This window comes from Larus michahellis, chromosome 1 (assembly GCF_964199755.1).
Source record: "Larus michahellis chromosome 1, bLarMic1.1, whole genome shotgun sequence".
Taxonomy (NCBI): Eukaryota; Metazoa; Chordata; class Aves; order Charadriiformes; family Laridae; genus Larus; species Larus michahellis.
Window position 1 is genome coordinate 57,796,449 of NC_133896.1, and position 22,224 is coordinate 57,818,672.

General features: G+C 42.6%; 1 protein-coding gene across 1 annotated transcript in view; it reads left to right on the top strand.

The window, feature by feature from the left end:
• Positions 1-22,224, top strand: part of MYH9 (myosin heavy chain 9) — a 74,568-nt gene that overhangs the window by 46,743 nt on the left and 5,601 nt on the right. The window contains exons 13-34 of the mRNA XM_074580049.1: positions 736-909; positions 1,686-1,859; positions 2,414-2,528; positions 4,928-5,121; positions 5,447-5,568; positions 5,950-6,019; positions 6,968-7,128; positions 8,653-8,761; positions 9,733-9,864; positions 10,513-10,719; positions 11,219-11,356; positions 11,860-11,983; positions 12,795-12,966; positions 13,548-13,760; positions 14,173-14,317; positions 16,670-16,876; positions 17,849-17,953; positions 19,185-19,337; positions 19,698-19,946; positions 20,428-20,640; positions 21,345-21,557; positions 21,919-22,080. Coding sequence (XP_074436150.1) covers positions 736-909; positions 1,686-1,859; positions 2,414-2,528; positions 4,928-5,121; positions 5,447-5,568; positions 5,950-6,019; positions 6,968-7,128; positions 8,653-8,761; positions 9,733-9,864; positions 10,513-10,719; positions 11,219-11,356; positions 11,860-11,983; positions 12,795-12,966; positions 13,548-13,760; positions 14,173-14,317; positions 16,670-16,876; positions 17,849-17,953; positions 19,185-19,337; positions 19,698-19,946; positions 20,428-20,640; positions 21,345-21,557; positions 21,919-22,080 — 3,552 coding nt within the window. The remainder of the gene's footprint in view (positions 1-735; positions 910-1,685; positions 1,860-2,413; positions 2,529-4,927; positions 5,122-5,446; positions 5,569-5,949; positions 6,020-6,967; positions 7,129-8,652; positions 8,762-9,732; positions 9,865-10,512; positions 10,720-11,218; positions 11,357-11,859; positions 11,984-12,794; positions 12,967-13,547; positions 13,761-14,172; positions 14,318-16,669; positions 16,877-17,848; positions 17,954-19,184; positions 19,338-19,697; positions 19,947-20,427; positions 20,641-21,344; positions 21,558-21,918; positions 22,081-22,224) is intronic.

The following is a 22,224-nucleotide window of genomic DNA, read 5'->3' on the forward strand; positions in this document are numbered from 1 at the left end:
ATGAAATGGAAAACTAAGCCACAGAAAAGTTGATTTTCATTTTTATTCCCACTCTCCCACCTCCCCCCCTCCTCTGACCAAGTCTACCTTTGGTTTCATGGTTGCTGGATCTCATGAAAATGAGGGCAGTGGAAATACATGGTTAGGAAACATGGAGGAAGTAAAACAGGACAGTTCTCTTCTGCAGCTGCATTATATTTAGTGTGGTCTAACATGAAAATGCACCCTTGGTTATTAACCTTGTCCTTACGGTTTGAAGAAATCTGGAGGTGTTGAAGAAATTTCACTCACTTTTGCTCTGATTTTATATATGAGGATTAAGAGGGGACTTTCCAGTCCACATACTTTTAGGAATTAGTCTTCAAGCTTCTGTTGCCGCTTCTTCCTGTGAAGAGGAACTGCCAGCTCTGAGTTTGTGAGAAAACCAGAATCTTTTCTGTTCCCGGGTTAACTAGCTGCAGTAATTCTTCTGCTGTTTACAACTTAAACGTTCTTTGGCAAAGTCTCAGGAACAGTGTGTATGAAAATCCCTAGGTATTGCAGCAGTGATGCAGTGGCACGTTACAGGAAAGGCAGTTCATAAGCAAATGGGGTTATTGACAAAGGGCTGTCCACCCCACACAGAACACTAGCTTAAATTCCTGAAATATAAATGTGAGCTTTTGTGCTAAGAGAATAGTAGGTGTGTTTTCAAAAGCAACTGTTCAAACGTGTTTCTACCTTTTTCTTCATTAGCTGAACTCCTTTGAGCAGTTGTGTATTAACTACACAAATGAAAAGTTGCAGCAGCTCTTTAACCACACCATGTTCATTTTGGAGCAAGAGGAGTACCAGAGGGAGGGCATAGAGTGGAATTTCATTGACTTTGGCCTGGATCTGCAGCCGTGCATTGACCTCATAGAGAAGCCGGTAAGCTTGTTGTTCAAATGTCGAGCAGCCAGAAATGGCTGCACTAATTTTGTCATTGAGTGCCTAACCTTTACCTTTAGACTGGACACTAGCTCTCTTGCTTTTGTAGTCCTCTACTGACACTGTGGTATACTTAGAAGCACAAGTAAACAGTTTTGTCTTTGTCTGAAAGTATGTCGCCAGTAAATCTGTTAGTTTCATAGGAAATATTGTGTGAAAATAGATCTAGTCAGCCACTTTTTCTTCTCAGGAAGTTGTCTTCATTTGTGTAGATCTGCATGGTGCTAGATGTATGTGTGGTGTACCATAAGTAGTGTGAATTTCCTTACTTAACTATAAGTGTGATGAGAAGCTGTGAATCTTTGTTGCTTTTATTCTGGTCTAATGAAACTCGGAAATCTTTAAATTTCTAGTAGATGTTCCAATAGTAAGGACGAGTTTCTCAAATGTTGTGCTATGGTCTTCTGCATTTAGGCACCTGGATATTTGGAGAACAGTGCGATAGTGTTCAATATTTATTTTTTTCCACATAAAACAACCTAGACAAATGTCATGGAAGAGACTGTCTCATAAAAATGTTCAGAATTCAGATGAGGATTTTGAAGAACTGTTAACAATTTCTATTATTATTGAAGTAGTTGAACTGATACCACACAACAGTGAATGTGATGGGGATCAGGCTTAGGTACCCTTTTTTTTTTTCCTAGCCATCTAAAGGTGTTAATTATTGGTGTAGTCATGTATTTAATGATGTTTTGATGTTTCCCATCTTTAAGGCTGGGCCTCCTGGTATACTGGCCCTGCTGGATGAAGAGTGCTGGTTCCCAAAAGCAACAGACAAAAGCTTTGTGGAAAAAGTTGTACAAGAACAAGGCACCCACCCGAAATTTCAGAAGCCAAAACAGCTGAAAGACAAAGCTGACTTCTGTATCATACATTATGCTGGCAAGGTAAAGAATTAATAGCTAAAATGTGAACACTGGAATGTCTGCTGTATTTTCTAATGCATAACCACTGCTTCTTAGAAAAGGCTACTTACCAAAATGGCTGCCTATGGGAAACCAGTGGAAGATTTCATGAAGTTGTTCCATTGCTGTGGACCTTACAGGGCCTAAGGGGATTTGCCTGCAAGTCAATTATATATATATTTATAGTTGAAGACATGTCAGACTGTGACTTGGTGAGATTGGAGGTACTTCTCAGAAACCTTGCATTCGAGACTTCATCAGCAGAAATGATGCAGTTGTTTTTTGTGTCACGGTCTGGGTGGTGCAAACTAACATTGCAAATTCATTCCCTTTACTGACAGAACAGAACATTCTGCTGCGCATTAGGGTTTGAAGTTTATAGGTATGCTTGCTTAGATGGCAAATCCAAGAATGATTAGGTAATCTGTTGTTGATTGTGCAAACCTCAGTGCTACTTTTATAGACTGCAGGATCTTGTTGCATCTTGTGCTGCAGAAAATCCCCCCCAAGTTTCTTGACGTGTTTCTCTTCTCCAGGTGGATTATAAAGCAGATGAATGGCTGATGAAGAACATGGATCCGCTGAACGATAACATTGCTACTCTTCTCCACCAGTCATCGGATAAGTTTGTGTCTGAGCTGTGGAAAGATGGTATGTAATTAAACTTAATCTCACTTATTTTCTCTTGTTTTATGTGGAAGACATTGTTTAATCATCAAAAGTCTGAAGAGCTGTGTTGCTTTTTTCCCCTGAAGACTAAGCCACCAAGATGAGCATTATCTGGAACATCCTTTGCTTAGATCATGGTATTGCATTAAAAGTCCACTGTAACTCAAGAGAAAGTTTCACTTGCATCAACTTACGTTAATCTTGCTGCCTATATAGCAATTGTTTCTCAACCAAGAATGCCAGGAGAAAATACGAATGCACCATTATGTCCCAGCAGCTTGCATAGCTGCAAAATGAGGTTGAATCTATGTTTTCAGTCCTGCAACTAGTGTGTTCTTTCTGCGGTGTTGTTCAGTATTTTACTCTATCTTCTCTGGGTTTATCTGCTTTTGAGTCTTACTGTTGCTGTCACTTTCTGTGGTGGGTTTTCTTTGACGTCTCTGTCTGTTGCAGAGATGCAGAACGTTCAGAGAGCCTATTTCTATCAACACTTTCCTATTCTTCATCTAGAACCAGGTGACTGAGAAACCCAGCTGTCGTGTCATGTGTGTAATGCATCCTAGAGCCATGCAAGAAATGCTTCCGTTAACTTCTCTTTGTCCCTTTGCCATACCTGCTTGTCTTTCTTGTTCATTTCCTCTGCTTTGTGCTAGTATCTCCTCACGGACTTTAAAACAAAAGCGAGACTCTCACCTTGCAAGTGGATACAAGAAAAAATATGGACGTATTCAGGTGCTAAAGGTTGCTCTTGCAAGACTTGCATAGGAACAGCTAAAAGCAAATCCCTGTCAACTGTTTGAACATAGAGTTAGCAAGTCTATTTCTTGCAAGATTTGGAAGATTTCCGAGACTGTGTTTAAACTGAAATCCAGTTTAACATTGATTCTAGCATTGGGATTTGACTTCAACTGATGATCATTTAAAAGAAAGTTAGTTTGGCAAAGGAACACGTACTGCATGAAAAATGGCCATCAGCAACTTGTGCCTAACAAGGCCTTTGCTGTGTGACACTCCTTTTGGACTTGAAATGTCAACTGAACCACAGCTGATCAGTTCTCAGTTATTGTTCTTAGCTGGGTCTTCTGTTGCAAGGGACTGTCCTTTTTGCTATCTTGATGTAGATTGTAGGGCTCAAGATTTTTAAGAGGATTGTTCCAGCCGCAATCTGGGACACTCTTCTGTGGATTTCCCTGTGATGTCATCTAGTAACATAACCTTCTTTTCTTTCTGATAAGACAACCTTGACCCTATTCTAACAGCCACTCTAGAAGTGAGCAGTTCTGAACTATTATTATCTGTAAATCAGAGTATCCTTTCTTGTTTCTTATTTTGTAGGGGTTTCTCTTAACAATTTGGGTTGGTTTTGTTTGGTTGGTTTTTTTTTAATCCGAAGCCAGTTGAGTACAAGTTGATGTAATTTCTGAAATGAAGACTGGCAGCCTGAGTGTAGGCATCAGCCAACCACTAAAGATAAAGTGAAGTAGTAGCTTGAAGCCCTTAATAAAAATTTACTGGGGGTGTTAGAAATTTATAGTGATACAGTTGGTTTTGGTTGCGTGGGTGAATTTTTATCTCCATGTAGAAGAGCAATGGGGAAAAAATAATGCTTTAGTTTCTTCTTGCCCCTGCTACTCTCAGATCTAGCTGGCTTCTATTGAAAAAAAGGATCTGTGGAGTCTACCCGTCAAGGTGATAGCTTCGTCAGTGCTTGGATGTCACTGTGGCATAGTGGAGAAACTGTTGGGGCAGGGAGTTCTGACTTTCTCCAGGTGGTATTGTTCATGTCTCTGTCATAGAATACTTGTACTCTAAAAATAATTCAAATAGTGGTATCTTGAGGTTTGGTTTCTGTCATGCCTTTTACCATGCCTTTTACCATGTTTGCTCAGTTTACAAGTAGATACGGCTTTTCTGATCACCGGTCACGGCAGTTCTGCCTGTAATGCAAGAATGAAGCTAGACTTTTTCCTCTAACTGTGGTGCCTTCTGGGTCAGAGTTAACTAATAGTTGACTCTGCTGGGCTAGCAGCTAGAACTCTTGTTTTGTTGTTTTTCATTGTAACCTAAGCAAGTAGAAGCATCTGAAACTCACTTCTAGATTGCTGTTTCAGAGCTGTCATACAGAGCATCAGTAGAATATGTTTGGGAGTAAGTTTGACTCCATCACTCAAACTTCCTGTAGTGAGCTGTTGCTTTTCTTTCCTTCCTGCTCCTATCCCTGCACAAATTCTCTACAGGAGTCGACATCTGTGTAGAGATGAAGCAAAAAGGATCCTGCAGCTCCTCTCATTTATCCCGTTCTACCCAGATGTTCTTTGTACGTTACAATGCTTCCTTTGTTTGTGGCAGAATTTTAACATTCTCTCTTACGCTTTCTCTAGTTGACCGCATTGTTGGGCTGGATCAGGTAGCTGGTATGTCAGACACAGCATTGCCAGGGGCCTTTAAAACCAGGAAGGGTATGTTCCGAACAGTGGGACAGCTCTATAAAGAACAGCTGGCTAAACTGATGGCTACCCTGAGGAACACCAACCCCAACTTCGTCCGTTGTATTATCCCCAACCATGAGAAAAAGGTAAGGACAGTTATAACAGTACAGCCCATGCAGTCTTACATGGGCTTCTGGGGTCATGTGGCTGGATTGCTATCCTTTGTCAGGTTTTGCAGAGATCATAAAGAGGTCCTGCTTTCTCAGGGTATCTTTCTATGGTCATCCTAAATAACTGTATACTTACCACAAATTTAGAGACTGATCTTTGCCATTCTTAAATTGTATTTTCAATTGCTTCGAACTGGAAAAGAGAGAACTGGCTGCTTTACAAAACAGAGGGGGAGGCAAGGGGGTAAGCCTCTTTTACAAAAGCTTTGTGGTATTATAAAATATGCTTTTTCCTCACTAGGCTGGAAAACTAGATCCCCACTTGGTCCTCGACCAGCTTCGCTGTAATGGAGTGCTAGAGGGAATCCGTATTTGTCGTCAAGGTTTCCCCAACAGAGTTGTGTTCCAGGAATTCAGACAAAGGTAAGGGCCTAGAAAAGAATCTGAAGCAGTCTTTACCTTGGCAAAGTTAAGACATAAGTGCAAAAATTTAAGTATTTTATTGCAACTAGATTGCCACTGTTTTCAAAGGCAGCAACAGAGAACATCTGTCCCTTGGTACTCCCTGGCGCAAAGCCTCCCAAAAGCGTCTTTGACTTCTCTAGTAAGTGAGTAGTTAAGGTGAGGTGTAGAGGACCCCATCTAGGACTGCTGCTTCACATTCTGTTGTATAAAGATGCAATTTTTTTCTTCTAACAAGACCATAAGATGTCCAACTCATGATGCCATAGGAATGCATTACTGATTTTTGTTGTTGTTTTCAAATATTCTTGTGTAACTAGTCTAGTGCTTTCTCCTTTTCAGATATGAAATCTTAACTCCAAATGCAATTCCCAAAGGATTTATGGATGGAAAGCAGGCTTGTGTGCTGATGGTAAGACATCCTAGAAACTCCACTTGAATAAAATAAACTTCATGGGTGTGGTATGGAAATACGAGTTGTGCATGTTAAATACATCTTGTACTCACAGACCAAAATTCCAAAGTAAAATGTTTTGACTGAGAGAAGGAGGGTGCAGAAAGCTGTCTCTTGGCTTCACAGATGGAGGCTTTTGACTAGCATGAGGTTCAATAATCCTAGGCAAAGAGGATCTTTTTTTCCACAGATGCATACACTTTGATATGCCAGCAGTATTCATGGAATCAAAATGCTTAGAAGCATTAATGTTATCTTTAGCACATGCTTAAAGTATGAGCTTCAACAAAGTTTTTGTAATGGCCCACTGAAGACAAATGCTTTCAGTGAAGGCTCCAATTAATTTCTGCATCAAAGGGAAAGCTTTGGCTCTGTAGCTTGAAGACAAGGGGAGACTGAATTGAATTTGGCTGTAAGGGATTCCTTTTTTTGTCTTAAAGGAGTGTACCTTATTTCTCTTAACCTAGTATAAGAGTTGACAGTAAATCCTTTAAAGGAGGACAAAGTTGGTTGGGGTGCCTTTTTCTGAACACAATTAGGACTGGGAAAAAATAAACAGGAAGGATCAACAGATGTGTTTCCTTTAGGAAAGGAAGAGGGCTCTTGGGACTAGGCATATGTTCCTCACAATGTCCTTGTAGTTTTGGGTACTTGATGTGGTGTTGTTAAACAATGCTTTCTATCGTATTTTCTGTCTCTGGTTACCTCCATTTCATGCTGTTCTTGGCTGAGCTCCAACTCCTCTAATTGGGACAGGATTTTATTGGGAGCTAGCAACTTCGGTTGGCCTGAGTGGCTCAGTTGTAGGGAAGGGGTATCTTACAGCCATGAGACACAAATATGTTTTGTGATGTTTCACATGAAGCAGTCTTTGCAGGAGATGAATTCTTCTCTCTCTCATTTCAGATCAAAGCATTGGAGCTGGATTCCAACCTTTATCGAATTGGACAGAGCAAAGTGTTTTTCAGAGCTGGAGTCCTTGCTCATCTTGAAGAAGAGAGAGACCTGAAGATCACAGATGTCATTATTGGCTTCCAAGCATGCTGCAGAGGCTACCTGGCCAGAAAGTAAGGACCGTATTTTGTAAAGTACATCATAATGTGCTTCAACAAGGCCAAGTGCCGGGTCCTGCACTTGGGCCACAACAACCCCATGCATCGCTACAGGCTTGGGGAAGTGCGGCTGGAGAGCTGCCTGGCAGAAAAGGACCTGGGGGTTCTAATTGACAAGCATCTGAACATGAGCCAGCAGTGTGCCCAGGTGGCCAAGGCAGCCAATGTCATCCTGGCTTGTATTAGAAATAGTGTGACCAGCAGAAGTAGGGAGGTGATTGTCTCCCTGTACTCAGCACTGGTGAGGCCACACCTTGAGTATTGTGTCCAGTTCTGGGCACCTCAATGTGAGAGAGATATCAAGGTGCTGGAGCGAGTGCAGAGGAGGGCAATGACGCTGGTGAAGGGCCTGGAGAATAAATCTCATGAGGAACGATTGAGGGAGCTGGGACTGTTTAGTTTGAGGAAGAGGAGGCTGAGGGGAGACCTCATCACTCTCTACGACTACTTGAAAGGACATTGTAGAGAGGTTGGTGCTGGTCTCTTCTCACAGGTCCTTAGCAATAGAACAAGAGGGAATGGGTTCAAGCTGCAGCAGGGTCGGTTTAGGCTGGATGTTCGGAAAAAAATTCTTCACAGAAAGAGTGGTTAGACACTGGAACAGGCTGCCCAGGGAGGTGGTGGAGTCACCATCCCTGAATGTGTTTAAGACTCATTTAGATGAGGTGTTAAGGGATATGGTGTAAGGGAGAACTTTGTAGAGTGGAGTTGATGGTTGGACTCAATGATCCCAAGGGTCTTTTCCAACCTGAATGATTCTATGATTCTATAAACATGCGTATTTCTCCCATTCAGGTACAAGTTTATCTTCAAAAAAAGCTGACTAAAAATTACTTTTTTATCAGAAAGGCCATGATTTATTTATTGTATGTAACAGTTGATGGTTGTTTTAGGGTTTTCTGATCTCTGTAATGCCAGGCTTTTGGCACCTGCAAGAAACTCAGTGTGCTGATATCCCACATACTACCAGAGCAGTAAAGTCTGTTCCTCTCTATAGGAAATACTATACAGGAAGCAAAGTTTTTGACAGAAGAGCTGCAAACTGCAAATGTGAAAATGAAAAGCTCTTAGTACAGTACTGATGCAGAAGGTGTAGGATTTCTCTTGAGCTATTTGGTACGACTGCAAATGATACAGTTCTAAAAACAACAGTAGTATCTGTCAGCTTGACAGGAAAACACACCTCTGTTTCAGATCTCCCTTTTTTGAATTGAAAATAGTGAGGCTTTTCAGATTAGAAGACATCGGGGAAGAACTCTATTAAATAGGAAATTGAATAAAGGAAAGGATAACCCCTCTTACCTGAGGAAAAAAAACAAAACAAAACCTTTAAAAGATAGAGGAAGTTAACTGGAAATTTTGCTGGGTTTTCAGGAGAGAACCTTCTGAAGTAAAAATGTAGAGGTATCTAGGAAAGCCTTGGTGGAGAGAATTGCATGCCGTGGTGGTTCCTTTGTCTGACTTCCACTTACCTTGCAGAGCCTTTGCCAAGCGCCAGCAGCAATTGACAGCCATGAAAGTGCTTCAGAGGAACTGTGCTGCCTATTTGAAACTGCGGAACTGGCAATGGTGGAGATTGTTCACCAAGGTAATGTTTTTCCCTTTGCAATTTTGACAGTTTGGTTGCAATTTCAGCTTCTCAGGTTGAACCAGGGCACAAAACCTACTTCCGTTACAATTGGGCTGGCTTGCAACTACACCTTGATTCATTTAGGCAGAGAATATCATAGCACATTTTATAGCTATGCAGTATGCCTGCATAAACCAAGTGCAAAGCTATATGCAAGTAATATTGTGGAAAAGCGGAAATAATCTTTTAATGCTTTATGCCTAAGAAGAGTAAGAGGATCACTTGCTTTGGTGGTATGGTACTTCAAAGAGTCACTTTCTGCGTGGCTAGTCAATTTAGCTAGACAAAAAATGCTAATACGGGGATAGCTTGCCATCTTTTTTTTCCAGGATGGTAAGAGCAAAGGGAAAAGCACTGAGATCTGATCTTGATGTTAGACGTGTAGATATTTTACCTTTATAAAGACAATGAACACATGAAGACATGCTCTCTTTTCTAAATGCATGGGATTTCTTGCTTTTTATCCGTGAGACTTTGCAGCTAAATAAGAGTCGAAAGCAGAGTTTAACCTTTTCTTCTCTTTCCTATTAAATGACTTCTAAGGGTTTTTGACAGGGGAGCACAGAGATGGGTGTTGTTTGATTTTGTTTACGTTGACCTACCTGTGAATTTCCCCACTGTATGGCAACTTTTTTATTCTCCTGCTATTACTACTTAGCCCTTGAGGGTCTGGAATTTACCCAGCCCTTTCCTGATGCATCCCATCCTGGAATAAAAGATGGGTAGGCAGAAAGTGGTTTATTGGCAGGGTAGGTGGTATCTAGTCCTCTATGATCTTCCTGGTGTTCACAACAAAACAAATGGTCAGTCCTTCAAATATGGTAGTTATCTAAAATATTGTTTTATTCAGTGCTTATCAAGTCCAAGAGCATTTCTTTGTGTTTTCCTTGTTCCTTATACATGTCTCATTCCTTTGGTTTCCTTTTCAGGTGAAGCCCCTTCTGCAAGTAAGCAGACAGGAAGAGGAGATGATGGCCAAAGAAGAAGAACTAATAAAGGTCAAGGAGAAGCAGCTAGCTGCAGAAAACAGACTGAGTGAGATGGAGACCTTCCAGGCCCAAGTGAGTTTGCAAATCTCATGTGTAAAAGTCATTCTCTCTCTACCTGGCCAACTGCTTGAGAACTCCTCCTTTGCTTTCTTGGTCTGATGGAAAAGCTGCAGGATTCCACCTTGTTGAAATACGTGACTTGGCTGCCATCTTGTTCAATTTCCTTTGCCCTTCTTCTCAGCTCAGTTCCTCTAGCAGGTCATTTTGTACAGTGACCACCTATTGCCCTTCTATAGCTGTTCTGTGAAGAAAAGTCTCCTTTGGCTGAGTATTATAGCAAGCTGGTTGAATTCACCCTCTTCATTAATGGAATCCTTCTTGTTTGGAACACAGAAGGTGGCAGCAGGATTGCTTTTCTGTAGGGCAGATAATTATTTGTGTTACTTTTCCAAGGAAAAAACTAGACAATCTCCTTATTTCAAATGGATGTGGTCTTGAGAAATTTGTTAAGGCTAGCATAATAGATGGTTGCAGTGCACAGTTTGTGAAGGAGAAGAAACACTTTAAAACTATGCTTTGATATTTAGGTTTTGATTAGCAGCCGGAGACTGCTGCAATGATGAAGACTGTAACTGTGGAACACAGGATCACTTAACACAGATTGCGAAGTGCTTTGGTAGATGGGAGCTTGTCTTATTTCTCGCTTTGTGTCCAATGTAGCTAATGGCAGAGAAGATGCAGCTGCAGGAACAGTTGCAAGCAGAAACTGAGCTCTGTGCTGAAGCTGAGGAGATAAGAGCCCGCCTGACAGCCAAGAAACAAGAGCTGGAGGAGATATGTCATGACCTGGAAGCAAGGGTGGAGGAAGAGGAGGAACGGTGTCAACATCTGCAGGCTGAAAAGAAGAAAATGCAGCAGAACATCCAGGTAATACCTTAGGAATGCCGTCTCTTGTCAGTAAAGAGGATAGTAAGGGTTAGTGTGGTTCTTTTGCCTCAGCTTGTGGGGAAGCAGGAGAGAAAGAACAAAGAAAAGACAGCATAGAAAAATCTATCTGTGGAAATAGCAATAGAACACAGCGATTCTGGTGCTGAGCCTGAGGCATTCAGCCAGTCATCTGGAATGAGCTGTTCCATTCTTGAAGATGAAAGTGATGGCCACTTGTCAAATAGTTAGACAAGTCTTTGCTTAAGCCAGGTGTTTTAGCAATGGTAGCATTCTTCTCTGCAAAATAGCATAGTTCTGCTACAAAAACTTGTTTGTAGAATGCAGTATGTTGCATTAAGTCATGGCAGAGATGTCACTTCTGGAAAGTACTAACAATACCTTGAAAGAAAGGTAAAGAAACCTTCTATGTTCTAGTATAGCTACATTGGTTAGTGAGCAGCACTGACAAATGCCTTGCTTTTCTGTGGGTGTTGTGAAGGAACTAGAGGAGCAGCTTGAAGAAGAGGAAAGTGCAAGGCAGAAGTTGCAGCTAGAAAAAGTGACCACAGAAGCCAAATTGAAGAAACTGGAAGAAGATGTGATGGTTCTGGAAGATCAAAATCTCAAATTGGCTAAGGTAAGACTCCTGCAACTTCTTATGCAATCTAAAGATGCACAGGTGTTTCTCCTGGAGCCACCCACCAAAGGCTGACCTTTTCCATATTACCAGGAAACTTATGAATTAATTCAGTCTTGTCTTTGACAAGTCTGACCTGAATTTTTGAAATTAGCTGCCTGCCTGTATTCTTTACAAGTCAGTATTGCATGACATTTAAATAGCCTTGACTAAGTAACGATCCACGAGCAAACGTTTTCTGATACATTGTTATGCCAAACAGTATCAAGTTATTTCATAAACAGACTTCCCTTTCAGCTTTGAAAGGGCGATCAAATACAAATCTTTAAGTACTCATTTATTTGAATATTATTTGTAATCCAGAAGGGATTTCTTTCATTCCAAGTTTCCTTGTAGCAGGAGTAGGCACTTGTGACAGTGACATCTTTAAGGACAGTCAACTCTGGGGAAAAAGTTCCTGTAATTCCAGCAACTACTTTGACACTGCCTTCTCAATTCTGCAGGAAAAGAAACTGTTGGAAGACAGAATGTCTGAATTTACAACAAACCTGACAGAGGAAGAGGAGAAATCTAAGAGTTTAGCCAAACTCAAGAATAAGCATGAGGCGATGATCACAGACCTCGAAGGTGGTTTTAGTTTTGTGTTTGTTTTTTTTTTTTTTTTTTTTTTTAAGGCGGATTCTGCAAAGGATTTGCCTGTTTAGTTTTCGGTGGTTTTGTGTTAAAATTTAGTCCTCTCCAGTTTCTGAGGGGTTAAAAATTAGTCTATAGTGTGTGTGCTATTGATCGGTTTGATAGAGCTGTTCAGTTGCTGGCTGAAGGTTATGTGCCTTGTCAGCTGAGCCCTTGATCTAAATAAAAATCCTCTCCAGTGCAGCAGGCCAATGGAGAAGAGAGGCTGGTTCTCTTTCTTCTCCTGCTGTGGAAGTGTCTTCACTTTTCTACTTCCAGCAGCACCAATCTGTCAGGGTTAGTGCTCTTTCTGATACCTTGTTTGCACAAGTTCTTCAGCGTTCAGGCTACAGGCACTTCATCTGGAGACTGCCTGGGTTAACACAGCAGGAGCCAGTTTATTTAGCTTCAGTAAAGGGAGAGCAGACCTTGTGTTCAGCATCACTTAATGAGTGCTTATGTCTGTGTGGTGTGGGTGTTGGGAGAGACTGGCGTTGTGCTGGCATTGTTTATTACAGTGAAAGAGGGGAAGGAGGTTTGGCTGTAAGATGAGGGAAAGGGAAATTGCCCAGATATGTTTTGAGGGCAAAATATGGGGGCAGTTGCACGTATAAGTCCTGACAGAATAATGCACTCCAGTTACAGTTTGGACAATTGTATTATTAGGAAAGAAACTGTTGCTTAAATAGCTTTGTTTTCTCTGCTTGTACAACATTCTCTGAGTATGTCTCATCCATGTAACTTAATGTATCCTCATCTCCATCAGAACGTCTGCGACGTGAAGAAAAGCAGAGGCAAGAATTGGAAAAGACTCGTCGAAAGCTTGAAGGAGACTCCAGTGATCTGCATGACCAGATTGCTGAGCTGCAGGCTCAGATTGCAGAACTCAAAATGCAGCTGGCCAAGAAGGAAGAGGAGCTGCAGGCAGCCTTAGCTAGGTGAGAACCTGACCTGTGGGGTTCAGGGACTACCAGGTTGGGAAGTATTTCTTGTCTCGTGTCACTTTGGAATAGGGACTGAATGGTTTCTATGGCTGTTGTATTCCAGCCTGTGGACTGTTAAGATCCATGTCCTCGGCACCAGAGTTCTTTGGCTGCTGCTCACTGACACATTCTCTGTATGGAGCTAGACTATGAGTGTAACGTGCGCTGCACACATTTCACTGGAGCAGTAAGATTTCAGAGGGGGTTAAAAAGTAGTGGCAACACAGTGTCTCTGTTGTAGTTGCTATATTCATCTATTCAGTAAAGCGTCCAATTTACGATGTAAAATGGTGCTTTCTCTTCTGCTTTCTTCTGTTGTCAGTCTCTCTCTGTCCCCTTCTTTAAGGTAAGCAATCGTGCTCTCTCAAGTATTGGGAAATAGAATTTGTAGATGATATATGGATCAAAGTTTGAATGTAATATTGTAGAGCTGTCCAGCACCAGCTTTTTTCCTTGGTTATTCTTGGTAGGACAGGTGGTTTTAATTTACATACAGTTTAAATCTGGCTCTGACCAGAAACCTATGTTGAACACAGGGTGGAAGAAGAGGCAGCTCAGAAGAACATGGCCCTGAAAAAGATCAGGGAGCTTGAATCCCAGATCACTGAGCTGCAGGAAGACCTGGAGTCTGAGAGAGCATTCAGGAATAAAGCTGAAAAACAGAAGCGGGATCTGGGAGAAGAGCTGGAAGCATTGAAAACAGAGCTAGAAGACACGCTAGATTCTACAGCTGCTCAGCAAGAACTCAGGTAACTCCAACATGTGGCTGTGTTGTCGTTTTTGGTTTTGACTTTTTAAAGAAATGTTGCCACATCCCATCTCTTACCAAAGCAAGTCTTTGTCTTGCACAGTGTGCAAGCTGTAGTCAAAAGCGCATTACCTCACCTGATGCAAGAAACTTAATTTGCTCCCTAAACATAGCGTTAGTGATACCCCTGAAACATTCATACTTTCAGGCTGCTACTTCTTAGGCTGAAAGTAATGCTGACAGCTTGCACTTAAGAAGGGTGCAATGCTAAGTTTTAGCTTCTACAAGTGTCTTTATAGTGTGTAGGGCCAAACAGACCTTGGCATTTTTCTGCATTAGAGATGCTGTTGGCGGATATACACATCTGTTTCATTCTCTCCTTGGCATCTAAATGGAAACTGTGAATTTTGCAGGTCAAAGAGAGAACAAGAAGTAACGGTTTTGAAGAAGACCCTTGAAGATGAGGCAAAGACTCATGAAGCTCAAATCCAAGAGATGAGGCAGAAGCATTCACAAGCTATTGAAGAGCTGGCAGAACAGTTAGAGCAAACCAAACGGGTACGTGGAACAGAAAACACAAGGCCAAAGCAGTCATAGAATCATAGAATCATAGAATCATAGGGTTGGAAGGGACCTCTGGAGATCATCTAGTCCAACCCCCCTGCCAGAGCAGGGTCACCTAGAGCAGGTTGCACAGGAACATGTCCAGGCGGGTTTTGAATGTCTCCAGAGTTGGAGACTCCACCACCTCTCTGGGCAGCCTGTTCCAGTGCTCTGTCACCCTCAGGGTAAAGAAGTTCCTCCTCATGTTTAGGTGGAACTTCCTATGTTCAAGTTTGTGCCCATTGCCTCTTGTCCTGTCCCCGGGCACCACTGAAAAGAGCCTGGCCCCATCCTCCTGACACCCACCCTTTAAGTATTTATAAGCGTTGATAAGGTCACCCCTCAGCCGTCTTTTTTCCAGACTGAAGAGACCCAAATCCCTCAGCCTTTCCTCATAAGAGAGGTGTTCCAGTCCCCCAATCATCTTTGTAGCCCTCTGCTGCACCCTTTCCAGCAGTTCCCTGTCCCTCTTGAACCGGGGAGCCCAGAACTGGACACAGTACTCCAGGTGCGGCCTCACCAAGGCAGAGTAGAGGGGTAGGATGACCTCCCTCGACCTGCTGGCCACACTCTTCTTGATGCACCCCAGGATGCCATTGGCCTTCTTGGCCACAAGGGCACATTGCTGACTCATGGTCAGCCTGTTGTCCACCAGGACTCCCAGGTCTCTTTCAGCTGAGCTGCTCTCCAGCAGGTCTGCCCCCAACCTGTACTGGTGCATGGGGTTGTTCCTTCCCAGGTGCAGCACCCTACACTTGCCCTTGTTGAACTTCATAAGGTTCCTCTCTGCCCAACTCTCCAACCTGTCCAGGTCTCTCTGTATGGCGGCACAGCCTTCCGGTGTGTCAGACACCCCACCCAGCTTGGTGTCATCAGCAAACTTGCTGAGGGTGCACTCTATCCCCTCATCCAGGTCATTGATGAATATGTTGAAGAGGACTGGACCCAGTACTGACCCCTGGGGAACACCACTCGTCACTGGTCTCCAACTAGACTCTGTGCCCCTAATCACAACCCTCTGAGCTCTATCTTTCAACCAGTTTTCTATCCACCCCACTGTCCATTCATCTAACCCACACTTCCTAAGCTTCCCTATGAGGATGCTGTGGGAGACCGTGTCAAACGCCTTGCTTAAGTCAAGGTAGACCACATCTACCGCCCTCCCCTCATCTATCCATCCAGTCATGCCATCGTAGAAGGCTATCAGATTAGTCAGACATGATTTCCCCTTGGTGAATCCATGCTGAGTACTTCTGATAGCTTTCCTTTCCTCCACGTGCCTTGAGATGACACCCAGAACAAGCTGTTCCATCATCTTTCCAGGGATGGAGGTGAGGCTGACCGGCCTGTAGTTCCCCGGCTCCTCCTTCTTGCCTTTCTTGAAGACTGGAGTGACGTTGGCTTCCCTCCAGTCCCCAGGCACCTCGCCTGTTCTCCAGGACTTTTCAAAGATGATGGAGAGCGGCCCAGCAATGACTTCTGCCAGCTCCCTCAGCACTCTCGGGTGCATCCCATCAGGGCCCATGGACTTGTGAATATCTAGATGATCTAATTGGTCCCTCACTCGCTCCTCCTCAACCCAAGGGAAGTCGTCTTCTTTCCCTGTTACTTTATTCAATGCCTGGGACTCCTGAGGGCTGGGCCGAGCAGAAAAGACCGAAGCAAAGAAGGCATTCAGTAACTCTGCCTTCTCCACATCCTCCGTCACCATGACTCCTGCCTCATTCAGCAGTGGGCCTACAACTTCTCTGGTCTTCCTTTTGCTTCCAATATACTTGTAGAAGCTCTTTTTGTTGTGCTTGAAACTTATAATTTCAGTCAGCCTCCCTGAAATTATAGCTGCTCTATGACTATGTCTTAAAGCTGCAGAAGAACACGAAGTGTTCATGATACTAGGCTTCTCATATGTGTACTCTTCCTACCGTGGTAGATCGCTTTTCACTATGAAGCATATATGAAGTTGTTTTACGTAGTTGAATTCATTCTTTATTCCCATCAGGCACGTTATACTGCATACAAGACATTCTTTTCACTGCTAGCACTTGTTGACTTGCATAGTGTTTAACTTGAAAATCTGATGGTGCAAGACTATCCCCTGTATTGCTGTCTCCTCTGATTGTTAGATTATGTCCTGCTTCTCTGTGGCAGGCTGTTAAAATTGGGGTTTTTTTTGAGTAAGAAGCCTACAACTTAGCCACTAAACGCACAACAGTAGCTTGCCTGCTGGGCTGAAATATATACTCCGTGGAAGGAACCTGCCTGATCTAAAGTCTGAGGGATTTTGCTGGTTTTATTTTTCCTCTTTAGGTGAAAGCAAACCTTGAAAAAGCAAAGCAAGCTCTGGAAAGTGAGAAGGCTGAACTGTCCAATGAGGTGAAGGTTCTTCTGCAAGGCAAAGGGGATGCTGAGCACAAGCGGAAAAAAGTAGATGCTCAGCTCCAAGAACTGCAGGTGAAATTTACAGAAGGCGAAAGAGTGAAGACCGAACTGGCTGAGAGGGTTAACAAATTGCAGGTGAGTGGTATGAGTTTTCCTTAGCTTCTGATTCAGCCCAAAGCTAGAGAGAAAAGGCTGGAGGATAGTAAGTACTACCACGTAGCTAGTTCAAAAATGTTGTTCCTCCTGAGGATAAAGTTCCTACAAAAAGCAAATCCATAGTTTGCTTCCCAAGGACTATGCAAACTCCTTAACTCATTGCCAGGGCAGGACATTTGGATTGATGTCTCTTTTCACGAGCAGCCCTGAGAAAGTGAGGTAACTAACCAGTTGCCATTTGAGTTTTGTAAGCCTTAAAGCGTGTCTGCTCCCCTTCAGCATGCAACAGTTTGTACAGAACAGTTCTGTAAACATTCAGCTGCTTGCGAACCTAGACTGGCACGAACAGATGATTGTGCAACTTATTTGAAAGTCAGTGTCTTGAGTCTTTGTAATATGGTTGATGGTGATGAGGTGTGGTTCAAGGGTGATGTGGAAATTTAGGGTTTTCCCCTCATTTCTTTAAGGGAACAACAAATCCCTTTGATTCACACGGAGCATTGTCTTCTGCCGCCTTCTTTATGGAGGGTTGTCATTAAAAGTTGAGCAGTGACGGTGTGTGCACTACCTTTTGGGGTGCAAAAATGTGATTTTGAGACTCTAGATACAGTCCTGAAGCAGATACCACAAAATAGAGTTAGTTTAATAGAAGCTTTTAAAATTCTTGCCAGGCTGTCTAAAATCTCATCTAGGCCTTAAAAAAAACTCCAAACAACCAAAACGGGGAAGCTGTTGCAACAGAGGTAATCCCAAGTAAAAATCTCTTTGACTTGTCGTATTTCGTCCCTGGGACTTTGGAAATGATGTATTCGTTCCCCTGAGAGATTATACACATACCTTACTTTTGAGAGGTGCCTTAGCTTTCACTTTTGGGTCTCGTAGCTGCTCATCTCTTTCTCGCTTTGTTTTTGCTGATGCATTTAATAACTGAAACTCTGATCTCTCCTTCAGGTCGAGTTGGACAATGTCACAGGTCTTTTGAACCAATCTGACAGCAAATCAATCAAATTAGCAAAGGACTTCTCTGCTCTGGAATCACAGCTTCAGGATACACAGGTGAGAGCTTTGGAAGCCAAGGCATCCGTGTGTGGTGCAGCCAGTGTCCGTCGCAAATTCTTAAAGTGAGAAATCACTCTGGACACCATTAATTACTGGATATACAACACTTCAAAGGATTGGGTCTGTTTTTTGCTAAGGGGTTATATTGCATGGTATTGAGAGCATTTCTACAGAAACAAGCTGTTTATCTTCCTTCCGTTTCCTCAATATGTGGACCATATGTAACTTTCCCTGTTTTAGGTTTAGAAGTCCTCCTGTATCACTTTTCTGCTTGAGAGCTCTTTAATGTTAGAACTGCACTGGAAATCTAGTTTCTTGTTTGAGATCTTCATGTTCAGTATTTGACAGGGGTTGTGTGTGTGTGATTTCTGGTAAATTTGTGAAGTTAAGCAGAAAAATTTATTTCCTAGTGAATGTCAGGGAAGTGATTTATTAAAAAAAATTGGTATTTTTTTCAGGAAAAAAATCATGCTGATTCTTATACTTTGGGATAAAACAACCATTTACTGTTAATAGAATATAGCTCTTTTGGTAAAGCATGGAGTACCAAGTTGGAAGGGAAAGGAAGAACACGCTTCAGATACTAAGTAGCCTTGAACAGTTCTGTCTACTTATTGCTCTTTTTGAAAAACAGACTCAAAGATAGTGCCCAGTACAAAAAATTATGCACTGGTTTGAAGACTGGTCTTACTAGTCTCTACAAGATCCTTCAACTCAAGCACTGGCAGCATAAGTCAACAAGCGTTGTTGGTAAATGACCAGTGTCTTACATTTCTGATAAGACCAACATTTTTAACCATGCTAAATCACTTTAGCCTTTTGTCTGTTTCTTTGATACTTGAATATCAGTATTGATATTCGTGCAGTCATGCATGTGTCATGCAGTCATGCAGCAGAGTACAGTCACACTGTTGTTGGGAAAAGTTTTAATGCTTTGTGTGTTATTCGGAGGACTCCAGAAAGGACTGTGGATGGCTTGTGTAGTGAAGTAGTATACTTCAATCATTACAGCGTACAAGAGAATAGGACCCTTCTGAATATTTTGTTTCTGTACTGACTCACTGGAAGACAATTATTTAAATTCTGTCTTTGGTTGTCTTATCTGTGAAATAAGTTGCATGTTTAAACTCAACTTCAAAAGTACTCCTTCTGGAGAGAGTGGGTGAGGATTGTTAGCCTTTAAAGCCAAGGAGCAGTGCTGAATTCCACCGGGGCGTTTGCTTTATAGGAGCTGCTGCAGGAGGAGACTCGCCTAAAACTCAGCCTCAGCACTAAGCTGAAGCAAATGGAGGATGAGAAGAACAGTTTGAAAGAGCAATTGGAAGAAGAAGAGGAAGCAAAGAGAAACCTGGAGAAACAGATCTCTGTTCTTCAGCAACAGGTATGGAGTCCACATCCCATAAACTAAGGACTTGTGAGAGGACGCATAAGCGCAGGTCTGTCTTGAAGGAGGTGAAATCTAAATGCAGAATTGTCTTCTAGTAACAGCATCTTTCCTGGGAAAGGGTGATCCTGCTGACTTGGGGGAGAGAGGAAATGAAGAGGTCTTTGATAATCATACAGACAACTTGTAGATTTCTATCCAGGAATTCCTCTGGTAATTCAGTCATACAGTATTATTTGAGGGGGAAGTAATACCTTCAGAAATGAGCAGACTTATTTCTTCAACTTCTGGTGCCAGTAAACTACAGATAGCATTATTTGTGGCATGGCTTCACATGCGATCTTTTCTGTCCTTCAGGCAATAGATGCGAAGAAGAAGATGGATGATGGTCTGGGCTGCCTGGAGACAGCAGAGGAAGCCAGGAAGAAGCTGCAGAAGGACTTGGAGGGCTTGAGCCAGCGTTATGAGGAGAAGACAGCTGCATATGACAAGCTGGAAAAAACGAAGACCCGCCTGCAGCAAGAGCTGGATGACCTCACTGTAGACCTGGATCATCAGCGGCAGATTGTTTCCAACCTAGAGAAGAAGCAGAAGAAGTTTGATCAGGTATGACTTCAGTCATTGGGCATTCAGTAGGTGCATCTTATTGACAGATCTGCCTTAAGAATATCTAAGCAATGCTGCTTGGAGAATGCATATTTATTTCTGAACTAAGGCATAGCATGTAGATTGGAGAAATGAGCTTTCATAGAAGTAAATTAATTTTGTTCCATATGTAAGAAGTTTAGCAATGCTCCTTTTCCCAAAGGGATAACAAGATCAAGTTCAAAGTGGTGTTTGCAGATCATCTTTGAGAGAAAGTTGGAAATAATAGGTTGGAGGCCTAGGAAATCAGAAGTTTGTTCATTTGGGGTCATAACAGTTACTAAAGGTGGGATGGCATGCTTCATTCTTTGAAGCTGTATTTTCTTGGTTCCTTCTATCCATGGCAGAACAGTATTGAGAAGGCAGTAACAAAAAGATGTATGTTTACCTTGTTAGAGAATTGTCAGTAATTTCTCAGAATACTGATGCTGTGCTCTTATAGCTCTTGGCAGAGGAGAAGAACATCTCCGCCAAGTATGCAGAAGAACGGGACCGCGCTGAGGCAGAAGCCCGTGAGAAGGAGACTAAGGCCCTCTCCTTGGCCAGAGCCCTGGAAGAAGCCATAGAGCAGAAAGCTGAGCTGGAACGAATCAATAAGCAGTTCCGCACAGAGATGGAAGACCTGATGAGTTCAAAGGATGATGTTGGGAAAAGTGTAAGTATGAAGTTAAAATATCCGGGCAGGAAATGTCACACAGGTGATACTGTTAGTTTAATACTGCAAAAAGCTTATGCTACTGTGAACACAGAGTAATGTAGAATAAAATACCGGATATTCTGTAGAAGAGGATATTCTGTAGAAGAGAATGCTGGATACATTGTGAGTTTGTGAATGTTATGTTTGTATTACCTTAGTAGGTGAGAAAGATGGGTTGGGAGAGTCTGGAAATGACCCGGATGAGGTAGTGGCAAACTGAAAATTAACTGGTATCGTTGTGGTTGAGATGAAGGTTTAATGTGAGCCTAAAATACAGGGATTAGCCAGGCAATAAAAGACAGTAACCCCAATATTTCAAGACAAAAAAATGTTTTGATAAGCAGGAAGGAAAAGAAAAAGTTCAGAGGCTAAAAGGTAGTTTTTTGAATTATGTCAGAACCAGAGGTGTTCAGTTCTGGTAAGTCTGCAGTAGGTCAGGTCTGGGCTAACAAATGCTTTCTCTTTCTCCCCACCACCACACATACATGACCAGAACTAATAGGTAATCGTGATTCACACTGGCAGCTTGCAGTGTGTGAGCAGCTGGCTTTGAGGGGTATTTCTGCCCTAATACAAGGGACAGATGTAGTGTTCTTAGACTTAGGAGAGGTGAAATTGTCTGTGCTCTTTAAGGAAACCTCACGTGTGGTACTGTGCTGTAGGTCCATGAGCTGGAGAAAGCTAAGCGAGCCCTGGAACAGCAGGTGGAGGAGATGAAGACACAGCTGGAAGAGCTGGAGGATGAACTGCAGGCCACAGAGGATGCCAAACTCCGGCTAGAAGTGAACCAACAGGCCATGAAGGCACAGTTTGACCGGGACCTCCAGGGACGTGATGAACAGAATGAAGAGAAGAAGAAACAGCTGATTAGACAAGTAAGAATTGCTCTGTAAATCCTGAAAGTGTTCTGTACACAAAGGCACTTGTGTCCAAAGATGGTTAAACAGACAGTGCCAATCCAAAGATTCTTCTTACTGGTAACTCTCCGGGCAGCGATGCAAAGCTGTGAGAGACTTTCCTCCTTGTGTGCATGCTTGTTCAAACAGCCTTTGTCTATCAAAGGAACCCGTGTAGCTTTATTAGCAAGGAATGCTAGCCCCATCCCCCTGCCAGGAAGAATGAAAACAAGTCACATGCTTGCACTTAGGTACAGTTTGAAAGGGAAGTTTGAAAGCGAAAAGTAGCTGTTGGGAAATCAAGGAGCTGAAACATTGATGCCTGTATTTCTCCATACAGGTGCGGGAGATGGAGGCGGAATTGGAAGATGAACGAAAACAGCGCTCCATTGCCGTGGCTGCCAGGAAGAAGCTAGAGATGGACCTGAAGGATTTGGAAAGCCATATAGACACTGCTAACAAGAATCGTGAAGAAGCCATCAAGCAGCTCCGCAAACTGCAGGTGAGAAGCTGCAACTGTTTTAGCTGTCAGTGTAGAGCGTTTACCCAGGGAAATGGGATACAAGATTTCACCTCATGAGAACCATGCATCAGTGTCACAAGAGCAGCAGAGCCTTGTAGCAATTTACTGCAAAAGATTTATTGG